The sequence below is a fragment of the Mastigoproctus giganteus genome, chromosome 1, assembly GCF_048544385.1.
Source record: "Mastigoproctus giganteus isolate SK-2022 chromosome 1, ASM4854438v1, whole genome shotgun sequence".
NCBI lineage: Eukaryota > Metazoa > Arthropoda > Arachnida > Uropygi > Thelyphonidae > Mastigoproctus > Mastigoproctus giganteus.
Window position 1 is genome coordinate 58,656,044 of NC_143575.1, and position 21,238 is coordinate 58,677,281.

Genomic DNA, 21,238 nt, shown 5'->3' on the forward strand with positions numbered 1-21,238 from the left:
TCCTACATTACTTCTGTAATCAGTGACTCCATTATTTTTCTTGGAACAGAAGTTAAGCTAACAGGTCTTTAATTACCCGTGTCATTCTTTGATCCTCCTTTGCCAATTGGACATACATTCGCACATCTGCAGTCCACACGGGCTTTCCACGAATGCAAAGATGTTCTCAAAATTACGGGTAACAGTTTGCTTACCACCTTTTCTGACTCCATTAATATAATTGGATAGATCTCATCCACCCCAGGTGCCTTCCTTACGTTTAACTTCAGCACTTTCCTCTTTCCTCTCAGTTATTAGAAAATCATTTAGATCCCTGTTAGAATTTGATAAACTTCTGCCATCCCTTTCTCTAAAGGATTTCTCATGTGTGACTGTAGATGCAAAATACTTATTCGGCTTTTCTGCAACCTGAGCAGGATCATCAACAGTTAAACTATTGACATCAAGTGGACTAATGTGAATCAACCCCTTCCTTCTACTGTTAATGAAAGTGAAGAAGTCTTTGCTGCTTTTCTTTGCATTATTTTCTGGAGACTTCTAATCTGCCTTAGTTTGCCTAACTTCCTTCATGATTTGATTACAGACTTTTATATCTACTAGTGGCTTCTGTATCTTATCATCATTTACATGCATTTTTATTCTTTGCCACAAATCCCATCAGTTCATCTGTCTAGTTCTTCGAGTTCATTCAACCTATCCACTTCCATAACTAAGGATAAAGGCTTGTTCCAGCAGTCAACCACCTGTTAGCTGAGGGCAAACTTCAACACATCTGTTCGACAGGCATCCTTCTTCAATTTGAATTTATGTCCACTCATGTGCATAGTTTCAACAAGAGGAAGAAGCCCATCAGTATTGAGTTTGTTCAAGCCATTCAAAGCCTTAAATACCTCAATCAGATCAACTCACATGTGCCTAGTCTCCAGATGCTGCAATTTACAAAACCGAAGCCTTTATTGGTAAGAGCACACCTTTGTGCCCTTTACGAACCCTCGATGCCCTTCTCCGTACTCATTCCAGCAGCTCTACATCCTTCCTAAATTGAGACATTAGTGTTAGTAGAGGCATATGATGCAATAAAACAAACTTATACAGCATCAGCCAAAAAACCCCCCTTCCCATTTTGCTCACTATTCATTTCAAATGTTTGTCTAGTTCTGCCATGAATTTATTTAAGCTATCAACTTCCATAATAACAGATGGAAGTTTGTTTCTGCAATCAACTACCCGCTGGCTAAAGGAAAATTTCTGCACATCTATTCAGCAACTGTCTTTCCTCAATTTCAGCTTATGCCCCCTCAGGTTTGTAATCTGAGCAAGACGAAGAATACCATCAGCACTGCACCTGCTCAATCCATTGAACGCCTTGTACACCTCAATTAGATCACCTCACATGCACCTAGTCTCCAGACACTGCAATTTGCAGAACTTAAGCCTTTCTTTGTAAGAGCACCCATTTGTTCCCCTCACCAGTCTTATTGCCCTTCTCTGTACTCATTCTAGCAACTCTACATCCTTCCTAAAATGAGGCTTTCAGACCTGTATGCAGTACTCAAGGTGTGGCCTGACCATTGCCTTATACAAGGGGATAATCACCTCCTTATCCCTGCTCACAAAATCCCTGTATATCATTGACAAGACCACATGACCTACTCTGGAAGCCTGTCTGCACTGCTCAGAAAACTTCATATCTGACTGCACAATTACCCCCAAGTCTCTTTCATTCTCCACTACCCTGAGTGTAACACCACCCAGTTGGTACAGTTCTCTGGGGTTACTACTATCCATATGAGGCCTCCAGACATGTATCAGTACTCAAGATGTGCCCCGACCACTGCCTTATATAATAGGATAATCACCTCCTTATTTATGCTGGAAAAATTCCTGTATATATGTAATTGACAAAACCCCATAAGCTGTCATAGCAGCCTGTCTGCACTGCTCAGATAATTTCATATCTGACTGCACAATTACCCTCAAGTCCTTTTCATTTCCACCACCCTGAGTGTAATACCACACAGTTCATATATTACTCTAGGATTACTGCTACCCATATGTAATACCTAGCATTTATCAATGTTAAACTTCAATTGCCATTTCTCAGCACATCTGCCTACTTTTTCTAGATTATTGTCATTAACCACCTTGCCAACCTTTGTATCATCTGCAAACTTATGTTGAAAATAAAGCACTGAACCCTGTGGGACTCCACTAATAATATTTGTCCACGAAGTGCAGTGTCCATTGATAACCACTCTGTTTTATCCCGCTCATCCATCCCCTTTATTCACACCAGTACCTTGATCCTAATGCCACAATCCTCCAGTTTCTACAGCAGTATTTTCATATCAAAGTGTCTGTTATCAAGAAGTTAATACTTGAGGTGCTACTATATAATGGAACATTCCCCCTTCCAATATGAATTTCAAGAAATATTATCTAAGTATATTTTCCAGTGAGAGTAGCAACTAAATGGGTTATATTGTAATTCTATATAGCAGTATTAAATAACAAGCATGTGATTAGATTAATTTCCTTATTCATTTCTGACATGAAAATTAATGAAAATTAAATTTGGTTATAATACAGTTGGGATGTGCACTTGCATATTACATTATACTTTTTTCAGGTTCTACTGTATAAAAAATATCATTTGTTATGTAATAATCATGAATATTATTTCATCAGAAGTGCATACAAGCAAACATTCATTCAATTTTTAGATTTGCCACTTTTCATGTAAATGAAATTATATAAAGTAACATCTGTAGAAGCTTCCACTTGTAAAAGCCCTGCCATCATTCCTTTTCTTCTTGTTTCTTAATTCTTGAACAACTTTAAATTTGGAAAAATAAATCTGCAAGACAAAACTCAGGATCAGAAGACTTCCAATAAGTATATGTACTCAATAGATAATTTATTAAACACGCTACTTCATATGCTAAATTAAAATAAAACATCGAATGAAGGAGATTAAAAATCGTTTTATTTTTATTCAAAGTAATCACCACCTTGACTGAATGTACTTATTATACTGTTTTCAAAGTTTCTGAAAAGAGTCAGCAAAGTCATCCAAATAGATGATGTTCAGTTTCAGCAGATACGTTTTTCATATTCTCAACATCCTGAAGTCTTTCTTTTCAGGGCATTTTCACCTTGGGGAAAGAAAGATGTCTGTTGATACTAGATAGGGAGAGTAGGGTGGATGGTTGATCTGTACAATGCCATGGTTCATCAGAAATGTCTTCACAACAAGTGCGGAATGGGTGGAGGCATTGTTGTGCAATTTCAAGAGAAAAGCAAGAACCAGCTGCTTTTCTCTTGAAATTGTGGCATCTGGGAAATGTAGTACAGTAGTCTTTCAAGCACATATACATAGTACACAGAATTGACTCTCTAATTCCTAGTCAATTAGTACCTGCAGCTGAGACACACCCTGTACGTTGAAAATAAAGATCAGCATCATTTTGATTGTGGACTTCTGTAAACAAAAGTTTTCTATCCTTAGTGATGATTTTGAAATCTGCTGCATGCATTAGCATTAGTAGTGGCATATGATGCAAGAAAGCAAGCTTCATCAGTCACAAAAAAAAAAAAGTTCCCATTTCAGCTATCCATTCCCTCTAATAATTTTTCTAGTTCTTCCTTGAGTTTATTAAAGCTATTAACTTCCACAACAGATGGAAGTATGTTATAGCAATCAACCACTCGCTGGCTAAAGGCAAACTTCTGCACATCTTTTCTGCAACCGTCCTTCTTCAAATTTAAATTTATGTTCCTTCATGTGAGTAATCAGAGCAAGAGGAAGAATCCCATCAGCAGTGAGCTTTCTCAAAGCCTTAGACACCTCAATCAGATTACCTCACAGGTGCCTAGTCTCTAGATGTTGCAATGTGCAGAACTGAAGCCTTTCTTGTAAAGAGCACCCCTTTGTTCCTCTCACCAATCTTGTTGCCCTTCTCTGTACTTGTTCTAGCAACTCAACATCATTCCTAAAATGAGGCCTACAGACCTGTATGTAGTACTCAAGGTGTGGGTGGTCTGACCATTGCCTTATACAATGATATAATCACCTCCTTATCCCTGCTAGCAAAATTCTTGTACCTTTCTGTCAAAGCTACATGAGCTGTCCTGGCAGCCTATCTGTACTATTCAGAGAACTCATATCTGACTACACAATTATCCCCAGGTATTTTTCATTTTCAACTACCAGAGGTCTCCGTAGCCGAGTGATCATGAGCAGGAGTGCAGTTGTACATGCTCTTTGAGTAGACCGGGGTTCAAGCCCCTGACTGCTAAATACGGTCGATCTGCCAACCCCCACTGGACCAGCGTGGCAGATTATGGTCCATTTCCCTCAGCATGAATTGTTGAGGAGGCTTCCATCCTGCAGTGGGTTGATAATGGCTGCAGTTTACCTTTTTTTTACCTACAGTACAGTACAGTACACAGTAACAGTACAGTTGGTACATTATTCTGGGGTTACTGCTACCCATAAACTTCAACTGCGATTTCCTAGCTCAATTGCCTGACTTCTAGATCCTGTTGCAGTAGCATACTGTCATTAACTACCCTGCCAAACTTTGTATCATCTGCAAACTTGGACATTAAACCTGATTTGTCTTCATCAATATGTTGATAAATACAGAAAACAACAATGGACCCAACACTAAGCCTTGGCTGGCTCCACTACTAACATTGGTCCACGAAGAGCAGCATTTATTGATTACCTCTGTCTTCTCCCACTCAACCATCCCTTTATCCATAGCAGCAACGTGATCTTAATGCCACACTGCTCCAGTTTGTACAGCAGTCTTTTATTATGTAACAGTATCAAAAGCTTTCCTGAAATCTAAGTATATAAGATCAAATTATTTTTTGCATCCAGTTCCTTTGTGACCACATCGTAGTATCCAATCAAATTGGTCAGACAGGATTTCCCCTTAACAAACCCATGCTGTGTCTGAAGTATAATTGCAGTCTTTGTCCAGATGATCCTGCATTACTTCTTTAACCAGCGGATCCATTTAGATGATTTATAGAGCTTCTTAATGTACTGTTATGTAATCGACTTAATAATGAAAATAGCAATAAGAGCTTAAATGATGGTACTCACCTCAATTGATCTGCTTAGTTACATGGTATTTAAGTGGAAATGAAGTTTAAATAAAGTTAAAATAAATAAATATGGAATTGTTAAAACCTGTAATTAAAATTTGCTCAAGGATGAAGAAGTGCACTACCTCGTCCCTGGTTGTCATTTATAAAAAATTAATATGAGAACAAGGTGAAGCCAATAGTCACAACGAGCGACTTTCATGTAAAACGTCTTCAGTTGGCAATGATAGAAGAAAAGGAATTATGTATTTAAAGAATTCCTATGTTCCCATAATGCATTTCGAGAAGGGAACCTTATGTGCGTAAGGTTCCAGACTGGTGAAAGGTTGGTTGGCAGTTTCGTGTTTAGAACGTTAAATTTAGTGGTATGGCGACACCATTCTATGACAAGCGCCTCGTGTTGGAAGATTTTGTAACTAGATCCTAATTTAATAATTGCAATGGCTGAATGAATCAATTAGGGGATTGTGGTTGTGAGAGTGTACGTGTTATGTAAGTTCGGTGCTGGCTTGATTATTTATTTATTTTAACATATTTTAAACTTCATTTCCACTTCAATACCATGTAACTAAGCAGATCAATTGAGGTGAGTACTGTTAATTAAGCTCTTATTGCTATTTCCAGTGGATCCATCATTTTCCCTGGAACAGAAGTTAGACTAACAGGGCTGTAATTACTTATGTCATCCTTTTGATCTCCCTTTGTGAATTGGGAATACATTTGCACATCTCCAGTCTGCAGGGATTTCCCCTGAATCCAAGGATGCTCTCATAATAAATGGCTAAGGGTTTACTTGCTTCCTCCCTTAATATTTAGGCCTGACGTAGCCAAGTGGTCAGGAGCATGCACGTGTTGTTTGAGTGGACTGTGACTGCTAAATACGATTAACATTTGTATTGATTGGTTTATTATAAACTCCACTGACCTGGTGTTCATGCCAGAGCATAAACAAGAACATTTTTATAACTGGAGAGACACCATCCATCCCAGGCACCTTTCTTATGTTTAACTTCAACAATTTCTCTTCCACTGTCCTTTCACTTATTACAAAATCATTTAGCTCCCTGTTAGAGTTTGACAAAATTCTGGCCTGCACTTCCCTAAAGAATTCCTCATATGTCAATGTAGATACAAAATACTCATTCAGTTTGTCAGCAGGATCATCAACAGTCGTGCCATAGATATCAGGTAGACTAATTTTATTCATAGAGTCTTCTAGTGTCTACATAAATAAAGCCTTTGCTATTTTTCTTTGCATCCTTTGCCAAAGATTTCTCGTAATTTGCCTAAACTCTTTTGTGACTTGATTACAGACTAGCTTATATTTACTGCAGGCTTCTGTAGCAAAGGAGAAAAATGCATGGGATGCATGCATTTTTCTCCTTTGCTACAAGTTTCATTAGTTCATCTGACATCCATTTAGACCTATACCTTGAACAGTATTTCTTAGTTGGTATGAAAAGCTTAGTAGCTTCTGAGATTAATTCTTTGAATGCTTCTCATTTAGAATTGGCTGATGGTAACATCTTGAGGTGGTCCCACTGTATAGAATTTAAAAACTGAGAGACCATTGTAGTCACTTTTATGAAAGCAAAAACACCTTCATTTAGCCTTGATAGTAGTTTCATCTTTAAGTAAATCCCACATAAATACACTCTGTTCACTGCCAACTAGTAGTTCTTTTCTCTGCAGATCCTTAATGCATGAATAATCACTGCTGATAATCAGACCAAGAGAATTACTTCCTCTGGTTGTCTCTCTAACATGCTGCTGTAGAAAACAGTCATCCAATATATCCACAAGTATTGCTAGTCTGTGAGTGGCCAACCACAAGTTCCAGTCAATATCTGGAAAGTTAAAATCTCCCATTATAAGACATTCTGTTTTACTGGCCCACTATTTTTCTGTACAGTTGTTCATTGTACTCATCAGTCATTAAGCCTATAACACACTTCTACTCTGATGTCTCTTGGTTTTGCTGAAACACTCATCGCCAGTGAGCAATACAGTTGAGGAAATTAGGATTGTCTCGACAAATCTGGATGAAGTCTTTGCATGGTGATACTCTTCATTGCTTTTGCTTATCTGTGAGGCTATGCAGCCCAAATGTTGCACAGACCTTCCTTTTCCTTAAATCTTCATGTAGAATTTGATGAATTGTCTCCTTATTCATACCCAACTTATCAGGCATCATTCTGAGGGTCAAACATTGATCCCTTGCCACAATTTCCCAAAATTTTGCAACTCTGTCCTCATTCCGAGAGGCTGACAGATTTCCATTTCTTGGGTCATCACAAACATCCTCGCATCCATCTTCGAACCACTTGTACTATTCAAACACTGGTATACACTTGTATGACTTAATGTTTCATCACTGTAAATAGTTTTTAACATTTCATGTTTCTGTTGCAGATTTTCCCAGTTTAAAGCAAAAGTTGATATTTGTTCATTGCTCCACTGCAAAATGGAACATTAATGCTACTAAAAAACTGGCTGTTACTTGCAACATGTAAGTAACAGCCAGTTGACAATCTACTTGTCAACTGGCTGCTTGACAATCTCTGTACTCTGTTGGAAGAATTTTGAACTACAGAATACCCACACTTCCATTGCCTCTCCAGGAAATAAAGAATGATATCTAGCTCATCTGCTGCATATCAGAGGAACGCAACCATTTCATCACTAGCAAAGGCAAATATGGAAGTTCTACCAAATGCCAGGCTGGCATTCACAGTACTTTAATAATATAATTATCCATCTTAATTTACATAAAAATTCAAATTGCATATGGAATTCCCACTTAAAAGAAAAAAAAAAAGTTACTGACTGAATGTATAATTTATATATGTTTGATCAGCTAATGATTAACCAAATTAAATTAACACTTTTATACAATGTGAAAATTGCTGCCAGCTGCAACAAGCTGCTTATGAGGCAATATTGCTACCTACAACCACAAGCTAGAATTAAACATAAACAAAGTAAACAACACAAAAGGAAACTAAATTATCCAGCAAGAGCCAATACTCATCCAGAGAAGTACAACAGCATAGAATCTTGCAAATATAGGCACAACTGCAACTCAAAATATGCAAGGAAGTGAACATGGTTCTACAACCATGTACAAATCACAAAAGCAAATACTGGAACCTTCTAAAATGAATAATAAGGGAGAAGAAAGTTTGGAGGAACCACAGTGTAGCAATTTCCTGGTTTACAAACTTTTGATCTTATGAACAAAAGAAATTTTAACACCAGAAAGTATAATGGATCAGAATGAAATATTTTAAGTTTTTATATACTGTATTTAACATACACTATATATGAAGTTAAATATAGCACCATTTAAAGTATATTTGTAGTGAAATGTATTATCAAGCACACTTCATGAAAGTGAAAACTGACAATGGTACCTCTTATTAGATAAAACTAATTTCTGTTTAGAACAGTTTCTCATGGAGGGAAACTGTTTGATATTCTTTCCCAAGTCATTTCTCATTTCTGGTGATAAGCAGTTTTAAGCCAATAATTTTATTGTAGATGTATAAGGTGTGGAGACTTTTCATTAGGTTGTTTGGGCTGGGTTTAACCAATTATAAGAATGAGTTACAAAGTGTTACTTCTGCAATTGCTTATTTCTTTTAAATTATACAGTAATAGCAATTCTATATAAACAACTGCAAAGCTGTTTGCTAAACTGCACTGCTATAGTGATTTTTTCTAAGAAAAAAAATGTTCTTATATACTTTACTAACTCAAACGTATGGTTCCCAAATACATCCCACCTCTATTATATATTGTAATCAAGATATTGTAGTAAATAAAAATATTACTATATTAAATTCTTATTGTCAAAAAAGTTTTGAATTTTGTTAGGAAATATATCTTACATCTCCTTAATCAAATGATTTTCCCAGTTATGCATTTTTTGAGAGTGAACATTTTATTTTTTGAAACACATTCACTTGTTATAACATATCTATTGGAAAATCTCCTGATTTATAAACTTTCACTTTACAAACTGCTTTTCAGAAATTCAAAGTGGTTGTAAATTGAGAGATTATTGTAGCCACTACTTCAGGAGGCATCAGCTACTTTGAATTCTAAAGCGATTGTACTTCTGTCATGGCCTGCTTGTACAAAATGAACTGACTATGGATGCCCCTATATGACTGAGAAAAATAGATGAAACTAAAAACACATGCTTAAATATGGTAGATACCCTCTAAAACTTGAAAACAACTCAGAAATTAAAATAAGAAATACAAGGTGTGGCTATTAAATAATGAGATTGTTGCAATAAAATAAATATAATGAAATATTTCATACTCTACAAGTTATCCCCTTCAAAATAATTGCCTTGGGCTTGCACACACTGTTCCACATGATTCTTCCAACCGCAAAAACATTTCTGGAAGTCATCTGCTGTAAGCCCTTTTAATACTGCCATTTTTTTGTGTGTCTAAAGACTGAAATGGGTTGGGTTTTCTTAAGTACACTTTTCAGTTTATGGAAGAGGAGTCACAAGGGGCTAGGTCTAGCAAGGAGGAGACACGGCCCTAAGGGAGCATCCAACCATCTTTCCACGGTTCAGGTCTCTTCCTTTGAATTTTTTTCTGCAGCCTTGTCAGAACTTCTATGTAGTAAGTTAGATTGACAGTCTGATTTGGTGTGACATATTCAGCCATAATAATTCCTTAAGTTCATTCTATAGACCCAGTTCAGCTTTTCAGCACATACTGCCAGTTCAATGTTACAGAGCTCTAATTCCAAAAGTGAACAATCCTTTTTTTTTTTTTTTTTTTCTCTCAGTATCTCCTCTTGGAAACCAGGGGAATTGGTGATATATTTGGGCTATAATTTCCTTCATGTAGCATTCATAAAGCAGGAACTACTTCATCACAGACAATTGCAATATTTTTTGTTGATATCAAAATGCTTGCATCATTCTCTTAAAGTAGGCTCTTTTCTTCATCAGTAGCTTCAAGCATTTACAGAATGTGATCATATGGTAGTACTGCTTGATTTAGCAGTATGTTCTGATCCATGGGCTTTTTGTTTCCTATTGGGAGAAAGAAGATGGACTTCTCCATTCCATCATCAGTTCATTTCAGTAAGGGTGACCAGGAGCATTGCTGATGATGCATAATACCTTCTCTGCCAAGATGAGGTAAATCTTTGCTCTTTTCTTGCTTTGGTATATCTTTATTTCAAGGCAGAATTGATGACCATTCTTTTAACAAGGCCCTAAGCTTCACTTCCTAGTAACCTAAACTTGACTTCTACAGTACAGGAAGCTTAAATCTTTCAAAGTTTTGGTTCAGAGTAGTAAAAGTGTTGGTTTGAATTTGAAACCCCAAAGGGCATTATCACCCAGAAATCAGCTGATTTGTAGATGACTTATAATTTAGCAAGCCCTTTTTTTCTTTTGTAATGAAAGTGTTGGTGGGTACCTTGTTTAGGACTGTAGCTAAGTTTCTCAATAATTTACACAGACTCATTGTTGTAACTCACTGCTGATTAGATATCAGTGCTCACTAAATCACAATCAAATGAATTAGTGTTAGCAAAAGTAAAAAAAAAAAAAAAAAATGTCTGTACAGCTATATTATACTCTTCCTACCTTCAAAAAGTACCAATCCAGTTGCTCCTTAAATTTTACAAGACTCTCAACATCAACCACTTACATTCTTAGAGATTTAAACTTTGAGGTCCTCTCCAGTTTTCTCCAGAAAGTTGTATATGCCCGACGAGGTTCATCTGTCCCAGTTCAATGTTAGAATTCCACAGTCAGTAATTTTTTTTTAAACTCTTTTTTTCCCTCCAATCCCTTATAACCTCAATCAGATACCATCCCTCCACTGAATTATGGATAATTTCACATGTTCTAAATCTTTGTAGGTTTTCCTCATAGTCAGAGGAACTACTGACTCAACCGAGTCTTTTTTTGCAAAAATAAAGTAAATAAGACAAAAAAAAAAAGAAAAAAAAAAAGACAAGTAGCCTGAGAACCTCTCACCAGGAATGTTGCTGCAAGACTGATGCCACTGAGAGACTGCAAGTTACATGATATCCAAAACAGGTGGGAAAATGGAATAAGAGAATTATGGTTTTAAATAGTGAATGATTGATATGAGAAGCAAACGAGCAAGTCAGATATTTAGGGTCCACCATATACACATGCACTAGAATATGCATACTTTTTTTTTTTTTTTTTCAGTGTAAACTGTAATTTTAATTATTCAAACTCCTGCATTAAGGGGGGGGGAATAAACCCCCTCCCAAACCATTTCCATTTAACATAAAAAATTTATGGCTTATCAAAACAATGTTCTTAAATCTTTGTATAGCAATTTACAAAGCAAATAAATTGTATAGCAATTTATTTGTCTATTAGAAATAGTTTTAAGCAAATTACTTTTTTTTTTTTTTTTTTTTAATTTCTCCTTTAGGTCTTGCTGTTGGCAGTCTATTAGGCGGCATTGGATTTGACAAGTTTGGAGGTCGTTCCACATTTTTAATTGCTGGAATTTTAAGTGTTGTTTGTACTGCTACAAATGGTATTCTACAGATTTTAGTATATTATTATCGATTTCGAAAAAGCAAAAATTATACAATATCACCTATACAAAAATAACTTTAAAACGTAATAATATTTTAATAATTTAAATTAAACTTTCTAATTCACACACAGATTGAGATCTGGCAAGTACAGTGGCTGGGACCATTTACATCTGAAACACAGGAAATCGACCAAATAAAATCAGACCTCGGAAGGAATGAGCTCATGAACTTTTCCAGTCTTTCAATTAATACTTAACACTTGAAGATTCTTAACATTCATCAATATGTGAAATTGAAGCTGAAACAGATCCCATTTTTCACAAAGGAATTATTTAGGAAATAAGTTCCTTTCTGTCATGAATGTGAATGGTCAAGTGTTTTTCAGCTTTCAAGTTCCTTTGCTGATTATCTTTTTAAAAAAAAGATGGAAAAATGTTAACCTCATTTAGTATTAGGCACACAGTGCCTGGATGCCTCAGCCTTTTGTTGTATCAGTAAAAAAAAACCCCTTACCCATGTGTTCCACTTCTTACATAGGTACTGATCAAGCTTACCTTTCAATTTCCCTAAATCGTTGGCTTCAACTATCCATGGAGACAGTTTAACAACTTGCTGGATAGAAGAAAACTTTCTACAATTCAGTTTGATTTTTTAAACCTTAATTTGCATGTAAAGTCCCCACTTAGAACTTGAAAATTTCACCTTTGTTTATTTTACTATCATTATAGATCTCATTCAGATCTCCTCTAATGTTCTTAGCTTTGTTACCTGCATATTCAAAAAGTCTTTCTGTGACTAGATACTTACAATACTGTATTATAGGTGTCTAGTTGCAAAGTAGCTGTTCCTGAACTCGGGAATTATATTGCCTATCAATAAGTTTGAAATGTTATCATAATTGTACAAGATTGAGTTAAGTGGAACATTTTAGACTAAGGCGCGTTTAAGGCTAGAGCCTCAAGCTGCGAACAAATTTAGACTATGTATATAAAGTGCTTAGCATCATAATACACAGCCATCATACACCATCTAAATACATCATACACCATCAGGCATCTCTCATATTGTGGAGTTATACTTCATAACTGTTTTTGCCATCATTGCATCACTTGGGTACCTACCCACTCACTGAAGAAGGGCCAAATAGCCCTGAAACGGTGCTGTCTGGGTGGTGGTACCTATCTGAGAATAAGTAACATTAGTCTTCTCCTTAGGTGAAGCGTTACTTATTCGAGGTAGTGCAATATCATGGCAACTCGTTGTGAAGGTATTCACAATATGAGATATAACCTAAAACGATGCCACCTTAAAAATTTTCTGTTTATTCAGAAATGGCTGTGTATTATGATGCCAAGCACTTTATATATATAGTGGAACATTTTGTAATTATTAGAACCAACAAATGAATAATTCTGCTAAATATTAATGCAGTGAGAAGTGGTCAAGAGGAGGAGATTTGAATAGGTAGTTGAGCATTTTACAGCTGTAGGCAGTTCTCTATGAGTGGTAATGTAACAGTTAAATTGATTTATAAGCATTTTTCATTTTAAAGTATTTACCTCTCTTTATTGGAAACAATTTGTGAAAGTGATTTAAATGCTCATTTAGTTGTGTTACTTTTATATTATTGATAAGAGACACTGTTTTCTGAATGAAAACAATTCCAATATATACTTTTATATTTCTTATTTAACTTCAGTATTAATAAGTTTTTTTCTAGTCTTTCTTGTAAATTACAATTATTACCCATGATTACTTTTAATAATATTAGAAAATACCTATGTAAATAGGGATTTATTATTGAAATAAAATATTTACAAGTAGTCATGAGAGTCATGGAATTTACAGACATCATCATGTGTGAGAAATGATTTCTACCCATTCAGTAGTACTTGACCAATTCTACATGAAACCTGCTCAACTTTTTGCCAATCAAACAACATTTCTGTATTAAGATTCCCAGAGTCCAGTTCTTCACAGTCTAGCCATAATCAATGTCTTCATTTTTTTTTTCTCAGTTTTTTCTTACAATTAGAAGTGGATGGTAATGAACCCTTGTTTTTTTTGGAGTCAGATCACTATAACAGCATGGTAGAACTTCATAATCAATATAATGTTTGGACCTCTTTGAAAAAGAAATGCATAAAGGGTTGCAGCTGCAAATACTCAACTTCCATACAATGGTTTTTGTGCGAGTCATACTCTATCTCTCAATGGCTAACAGTTGTATGTCCTGAAGATATGCTTACCTGTGCATGGCCAAAAAGGTTTTAAAAGAATAGTAGCTAACTGTTTTCTTTTTTCCATTGAAGAATCACTTGGAGATCAGTGTTTAAGAAACTGGTGATGGATGTTTGAAAGTTGTATTTGTTGTATAGAACAAAGTTTATTGAACTGGAAAGCAGAATATAGTGTATTATCATCAGAAAAAGTATGGATATTTTCATTCAATGAGAAAAGCTCATTAACGTACAAGAGAAAAAGAATGGTTGAAAGAAACCTCCAGCAATAGCTGGGAACTTTAAAAACAGAGTCATCACATGCACTGAGAGGAGAATAGATAAAATCTGAAAGTATGGGAATCATAAGATTGAAGCCTGGTTAGAAGGCCTTTATTTCAAACACAATCAAAAGCCTTAGAAATAGGAAGCACAAACACTTAAGTTAACATAGCCATAAAAATCTTATACATTATCAAAACTGTTCTTGAATGTGCTTGTCTATAATTTTGTACCCATGTTCAGGCAACAACTGGCCCATTGTGAATCTCCTAAAAACTGTAAAATCTCCTGGCTCAAGATTAATGCTTTCACTTCCAGTTTTTCCAACAACCTTTTGACCTGGAATTAAAAACCATGGGATTGAGTCAAATTGGATTGGAGAGGGCAGAGACATTTTTGGGCTTTCTTTTCACTATGACTGAATTAGTCACCCATTAGCAAAGGTTGCTTGAAAAAATATCCAGTTTTTCTTCTGTCAAATTGAAAGAAATAATTCTAAAAGTAGAGTGGTTCCCTCTCCAAGTAGATTAAAAAACCAGATGCTCCATATTTATACATCATGAAGCAGTGAATGTGTTAACTTGGTCATGGCAGAAAAGGTTCCTCCCATTCCTACCAGAAGTTGAAATTCCAGAAAAGGTTCCTCCCATTCCTACCAGAAGTTGAAATTCAGCAGTGAAAATCAAACCAAGACAACTTTCACTTGGGTGTCAGAAAACAATCATGCTAGTTACTGTACTGCCCACCAGGGCACCAAATTTGAATGACAATTGGTATATCACATGGGCAGTCACTAGATAAAGTTGGAATATCTGTTTGCTCATAGTCAAATTTTGTTTCATTTTCTAGAGCAACAAAAAAAAAAAAAAAAAAAAAGTACTGTACGAAAGTTTTTATTGAACATAACATGGCAAGATAGGTTTGGACCACTACCAAGAAAATTATACACCAAATTACAGGGCCTACCAATAAGTTTCATAAAGTAATGCATTCTAGTGAAAAGTGTTGCTGTTATAAATACATATTTTTGGAATTACAGTAAACCCTTAAGGGGATGTTCATTATTTCCAAATGTCTGTTAAATTTAAAAGTTATTTATTTTTTTTTTTTTTAGAGCTATAAATGCTCATAACTGCATATAAATTCCCCATAACTGAAAATTTTTTCACAGTATAAAATTAGTAGAAAATAATTTACTGTGAATGGTGGTACTTTGGTGCCAGTCAAATTTTTTTTCATTTGTTAAGGGTTTACTGTACTGTTCATTTTTTTTTTTTTTTTTTTTTTTTTATTACGCTCAGGCATTGATACTATTAATGTTGTTTTTAATTAACTCTATTTTCTTTATCAATCAGTAATAATTACTGATATCTTTAAATCGGTAAAAGAACATTAAGACATGGTACTGTGATATAAGTTTAGTAAGCTTTTAATAGTACAATACATATGCATGCCAATTTCATTCTTACAGATTCTGTGATCAGTTTCTTTTTTTTTTTTTTTTTTTTTAAATTAAGATTCGATTTTAAAAATGACTGAAGCAAATGGAAATAAACAAATTACATCCAAATAATTCCCCCAATTCATAATACTAAAGATGTACTACATAAAATATATACACCCAGTTATAATATACAACACTAGAAAGTGCACAAATTTACCTAATATCATAGATCTGCATGCAACAGTTATGAAGTTTTCTGCAAACGTCATCCTTAGTCACTAATAGAACAACGTTTACTGGACTCCTCTTCTAGCTCTTTCATTTCATCATCATCATCTGATTTATGCCATACAAGTCTTTCCTCATAAAACTGAATAACAGTTTGTGGACATTTGATATTTGCAATTTTTGCAGGTACAAGATCAGCTTCATCAACACCTTTCCTATATAAAAAAAATTATATAAAATTAATATTAATGCAATGGATACAATGAATGTGTTATTATTATGATAAATGTAGAATCATGAATACACACAATGCAAATTCTCTTTGCTTGTGTTGAGTATAAGTTATCTATCTCATCAAAAACAATATGGAAGATGGCTGGGCTAGTCTATCCTAAAAGTACATTTAATTTTTTACCTTCAAACTGATAATATATTAATTTGAAGTTAAATCAAACCAGATATTTAAATTATTTTTTATCATAACATTCATTTAATAAAACTGATATATTAATCTACAACAACAAAATTACTGCCACGGCAACAAAATGCTATTTCCCTGATGAGATATTACTTTAACAAATAAGAACAATAAGCCTATCTTTCTGACAGTTAGCACTTAGTAGTGGGAATCACCCACTACCAACTTATTTTTAAAAGCTTAAAAATAGTGGTGAGTCATCATAGTGTCAAGTTACTTAATTATTAGACTATGTCCAAACTTGAATACTTTTAGACAGTTTCTGAAGCACATTTCTTCCTGATACTGTTGTGATACCATACCAAAGAGAAGTAAACAAAGTGCTTGTAAAACATGCAAAATTTGAATACTCTATTTTCAAGTGTTCGTAAATACCACAAAAGTCGATAAAAATTACTGAAGAGTTTGTATGGGTATAACCAGTACAGTTTATGTTATTTTCTTGTTTTATCTGTTTTAAATTATTTTTGGTTAATTAATAAATACTTTGAATTTGTAGATGAGCAAAAAGGATATTAAAAGTAACTGAGCTGAGCCATTTCATTCTGAGTCCTGTTTGTGGAATATTAAATGTTATCAGGACTACAGAATCAGAAGACACCACACAAACAATATGGAATGAATACAGTATGGGTATTTTAATTAAGTGGAGAAAAATTACCCCCTCACGAGAGACTCACCTTGACGTGGCAAGGGGGCTTGTGTGCTTCAGTGAGACAAAGAGCTATACCGGTGGTAATGTAATTACCAGCAAGCCAGACAAGTCTGAGTTGAGAGGCCAGACAAAGGGTCTCCTGATGGTGGGCAGCAGCATCATCAGTGTTTACTGATGGCAAAGATCAGTTAAGATCTGGTTGGCAGCAATGATTGGATACAAGTCATCCTGACTATGACTGTATTACTGCAGTGTGAAAAGGAACAGGAAGCTATCGGACTATTTTCCCCAGGATCCATCATCTAGCAATGATGGACAAAAGCACAGTTTCAGCCCTCAGTCCCTGGCATCTCTTGAATGGGAAGAGGGTGCTAAGAATCTCTGGGTGTTTGTCACTTAGATTTGGGACCTGGAATGTGAGAAGTTTATACGAAGTAGGGAAACTGGATAATCTAGTTCAAGAAATGAATAGATTTAAAATTGATATTTTTGGTGTTAGTGAGGTCAGATGGCCAGGCAGTAAAAAATGTAATACCTTACTCAGACAGAGTGACGATTCAAATAACAACAAAACCTTACTACTTAAACATAATTCAGACCTATGCACCAACAGCCAACAAAGGCGAAGAGGAGATTAAGACATATGAACAAATTGAATCAATGCTACAACTATCCAAGAATGGAGCCACCACAGTGATTATGGGTGATTTTAATGCCAAAGTTGGTGCAGGTGAACATGAGGGATTGTGGGCAAATTTGGACTTGGCAAGATAAATAACCGTGGAGACAGGCTGGTAGAATTTGCACAAAGAATGAATTGGTTGTAATCAATACCTTCTTTGAGCTGTGACCACACAGACTTTATACATGTAAATCTCCAGGTGATGGAGAAAACAATATTGTGAGGAATCAAATTGATTATGTTTTGATCAACCATTGTTTCAAAAATGGCGTGAAGCATTTAAGAACATATCCAGGCACTGACATTGGTTCTGACCATAACCCGTTAATCAGTGAACTGAAACATAAAAAAGAAGGGTAAACCATGGATTGACTTACAAAAATTGGAGAACAAAGATATTAAAAATATTGAAGACTCGTTAGCGAAGGAACTGAATTATAGCCCCTCAGAAGATATAAATGAAAGATGGAGATCAATTTAAGATGCTGTCCTTAAAGTAGCAGATAATCATCTGAAAGGTGAACCTCTAAAAGCAAAGCAGAAGTGGATAATGAATGATATACTAGAACTGATGGAAAAGTAAAGGCAGAACAAAGACAACCCAACAGAATACAAAAAAAATTAGGAAGAAAATAAAAGAAGCAAAAGAAAGCTGGATGAGGTCCAAGTGTGAAGAAATCGAGAAACTGGAATCCTTACATGACCAATTCAACAAGCATAAAGTCTTGAACGAAGCGTTAGGACTACACTATAAAACTGGTAAGGAAATACTAAAAAAGAAGAACGGAAAGATTGCAGTTTCAATTGAAGAAAACTGAGTGTTGGCAAGAATACATCAGAGAACTGTTTTATGACAACAGAAATGAAAAGTTTGACAGATCAGAAAATGTGGAAGGATTGAGTATCACGAAGGAAGTGATCTTAGCTGTTAAATATTCTAAACCCAAAAAGGCAAGTGGTCCTGGTGAAATTCTGACAGAACTATTAAAGATATTAAAGGTGGAGGTGCTGGTTGGTCTGCTCAAAAAGGTTTATTTTTGAGCAGACCAACAATATTTATATTGGAGAAATTCCCAGAGAATGGTTGAGATCTTCATTCATACCTATACTGAAATCATCAAACTAATTGTTCTCAATTTAGAACAATTAGTTTGATGAGCCATGCACTAAAGATACTTTTAAGGATTATACACAATCCAATTTATAAAAGATTTGAGGAAACACTTAGTGATTCTCAATTTGGCTTTGGACAAGGACTGGGTACCAGAGAAGCTCTGTTTGCAGTTCGGACTCTAATAGAAAGATGTCAAGATGTGAACCAAGAGGTTATCATTTGCTTCTTGGATTATGAAAAAGCCTTTGATCGGGTAAGACATGACAAACTGTTCCAAATATTAGAGAAGATTGGAATTGATAGTAAAGACACCAGAATAATGACGAATTTATATTGGGGACAATCAGCAAAGGTATGCATAGAAGGAGAAGAATCGGAAGAAATAGAAATTAAAACAGGAGTTCTTCAAGGTTGTATTCTTTCACCTATATTGTTCAACGTGTATGTTGAAGAAATTTTTAAAGAAGCTTTAAAGGGATGTACAGAAGGGATAAAGATTAATGGCAATACAATAAATATGATCAGATATGCAGATGATACTACAGGGTGAGTCACGAAAAAGTAGCCCCGTCAATGAAACTACAATACGATGCATGCAAAAGTGGGTAAATGTATAGTACATTACCTGTCGTTAAAGAAAATTGGAAATGACCTTGGGCTGCAAGAAAGTGCTGAGCCAGTGTCAGCATGTTTTGGCAAACTCTCTGCAACACTGTACATCAATGCCCGCAAGAGCAGTTCTCTAATTCCTGAAGAGTGTGCGGGTTTGTCTCATAACGAACATTCTCCTGTAATTCCTGAAGAGTGTGCAGGTTCGTCTCATAAACTTTCCCCTTAAGGTAGCACCAAAAGTAAAAATCACATATGGACAGGTCTGGGGAATGTGGGGGCCATAAATCTTTGCTGACAGTTCTTTCATCTGGAAAGGCTTCATGAATTCCCAGCACCCTGTGGGACATATGGCAAGTGGCCCCATCTTGTTGAAATGTGTACCACTCCTGCTCTTCAGGGATTAATTGCGCGTAAAAGCTTTCAAATATTGCAAGGTACACGTCTGTGTTAACAGTTGTCTCAAAGAAGATGGGCCCTACGATCCACCATGCTGATATGGCACACCATACTCCGATTTTTTCATCATGAAGCGGTTCTTCGTGGAGTTGGTGTGGGTTTTCAGTTGCCCAGTACCTTGTGTTTTGAGAAATATATCCAGATAAATGAAACCAGGCTTCATCTGACATAAAATAGAGTTGGATTGAGCATCCCATCAACGATGCTGTTGAGGAGCCACCTGCAATAATTTACACGTTTCACTTTATCTGTCTCTTTTAATTCTTGCATGCATGTTACACAGAACAGCTTCAAATTTAGAGAATGCAATACAAGTACACGTTGTCTGACTTACACTGACTTGCTGGGCTAATTTCTCGGTACTCTTCCTGGGGCTTAATTTCATCCTCTCACGAATATTGCACACTACAGTTGGCATATGAATAGATGGGGCTGTTCTTTTTTGCATTGAGGACACTTCCTGTTTTGCGCCACTTCTTCATCAGTTGCTGTATACAGTGTTTTGCTGGTATCCCGACAATGGGGAGCTGTTCCGCAAACATTCTTCTTGTTTCCTTAAATGAACCCGTACGCACATATGCCTCAACAATTACAACTCTTTCCTGGAACTGAATAAGGCATGATGCAGAAAACCCTCATGCACACACACACACACACACACACACACACACACACACACACACACACACACACACACACACACACACACACACACACACACACACACACACACACACACACACACACACGAGATACAAACTGGATTATGTCCGGCTAAACACTGTCTTCCAGTGAGATTAATCTTGATGGGTGACGCATGCTACTAATCTACGAGGGGAAGATTTGTTTGTGCAGGTGGCTAGTCACGTGTTGATTGGCTGCTGGTTCTTCCAAGCGTGGAGAAGCGGACCACTTTTTCGTGACTCACCCTGTATATTGCTGGCCAGCTCTGAGAAGGATTTACAAGAATCAATGGATAGAGTTAATAAAATAAGTGAAAATTTTGGTCTGAAGTTAGACATCAAGAAAACAAAACTTATGGTGATTAGTAAGAAAAAAGTGCAAACAAAAATTTAATCAATAATGAATAAATTGAAAGAGTTAAAAGTTATCGCTAACTTGGATGTATGCTGAGCGAGGACTGGGACCATTCTATTGAAGTACTGAACAAGCATATGCAGCCTTAAGATGAAGAATCTTCTATGCCACAGTGATCTTATGCTTCCTTTAAGAATAGGAATATTGAGATGTTTTGTCTTTTCTGTCCTCCTTTATGGAGCTCAGGCCTAGACACTGCCAAAGAAGACCCAGAATAAGTTAAATGCTTTTGAGGTGTGGTTTTAGAGATGTATGTATCCATGACACTCTTTTAAGAGTGTCATGGAC

At 35.8% G+C, this 21,238-nt stretch overlaps 2 protein-coding genes across 3 annotated transcripts in view; one reads left to right on the plus strand and one right to left on the minus strand.

Annotated features, from left to right (window-relative positions):
- Positions 1–11,755, plus strand: part of LOC150090821 (major facilitator superfamily domain-containing protein 6-like) — a 51,392-nt gene extending 39,637 nt beyond the window's left edge. Inside the window, exon 3 of the mRNA XM_090374548.1 lies at positions 11,571–11,755. Coding sequence (XP_090230674.1) covers positions 11,571–11,755 — 185 coding nt within the window. The remainder of the gene's footprint in view (positions 1–11,570) is intronic.
- LOC150090822 (chromobox protein homolog 5-like) overlaps positions 2,734–21,238 on the minus strand; it is an 83,273-nt gene continuing 64,768 nt past the window's right edge. The window contains exons 5-6 of one of the 2 annotated variants that reach the window (XR_016546921.1): positions 15,845–16,070; positions 2,734–2,857 (exon numbers count right to left, since the gene is read on the minus strand). Coding sequence is in view for 1 of the 2 variants with exons in the window: in XM_090373088.1 (XP_090229214.1) it covers positions 15,899–16,070 (172 nt within the window). In the remaining variant the exon portion in view is untranslated. Of the gene's footprint in view, positions 2,858–15,813; positions 16,071–21,238 lie in introns of those variants that run through there. The other variant, XM_090373088.1, reaches the window with a different exon arrangement.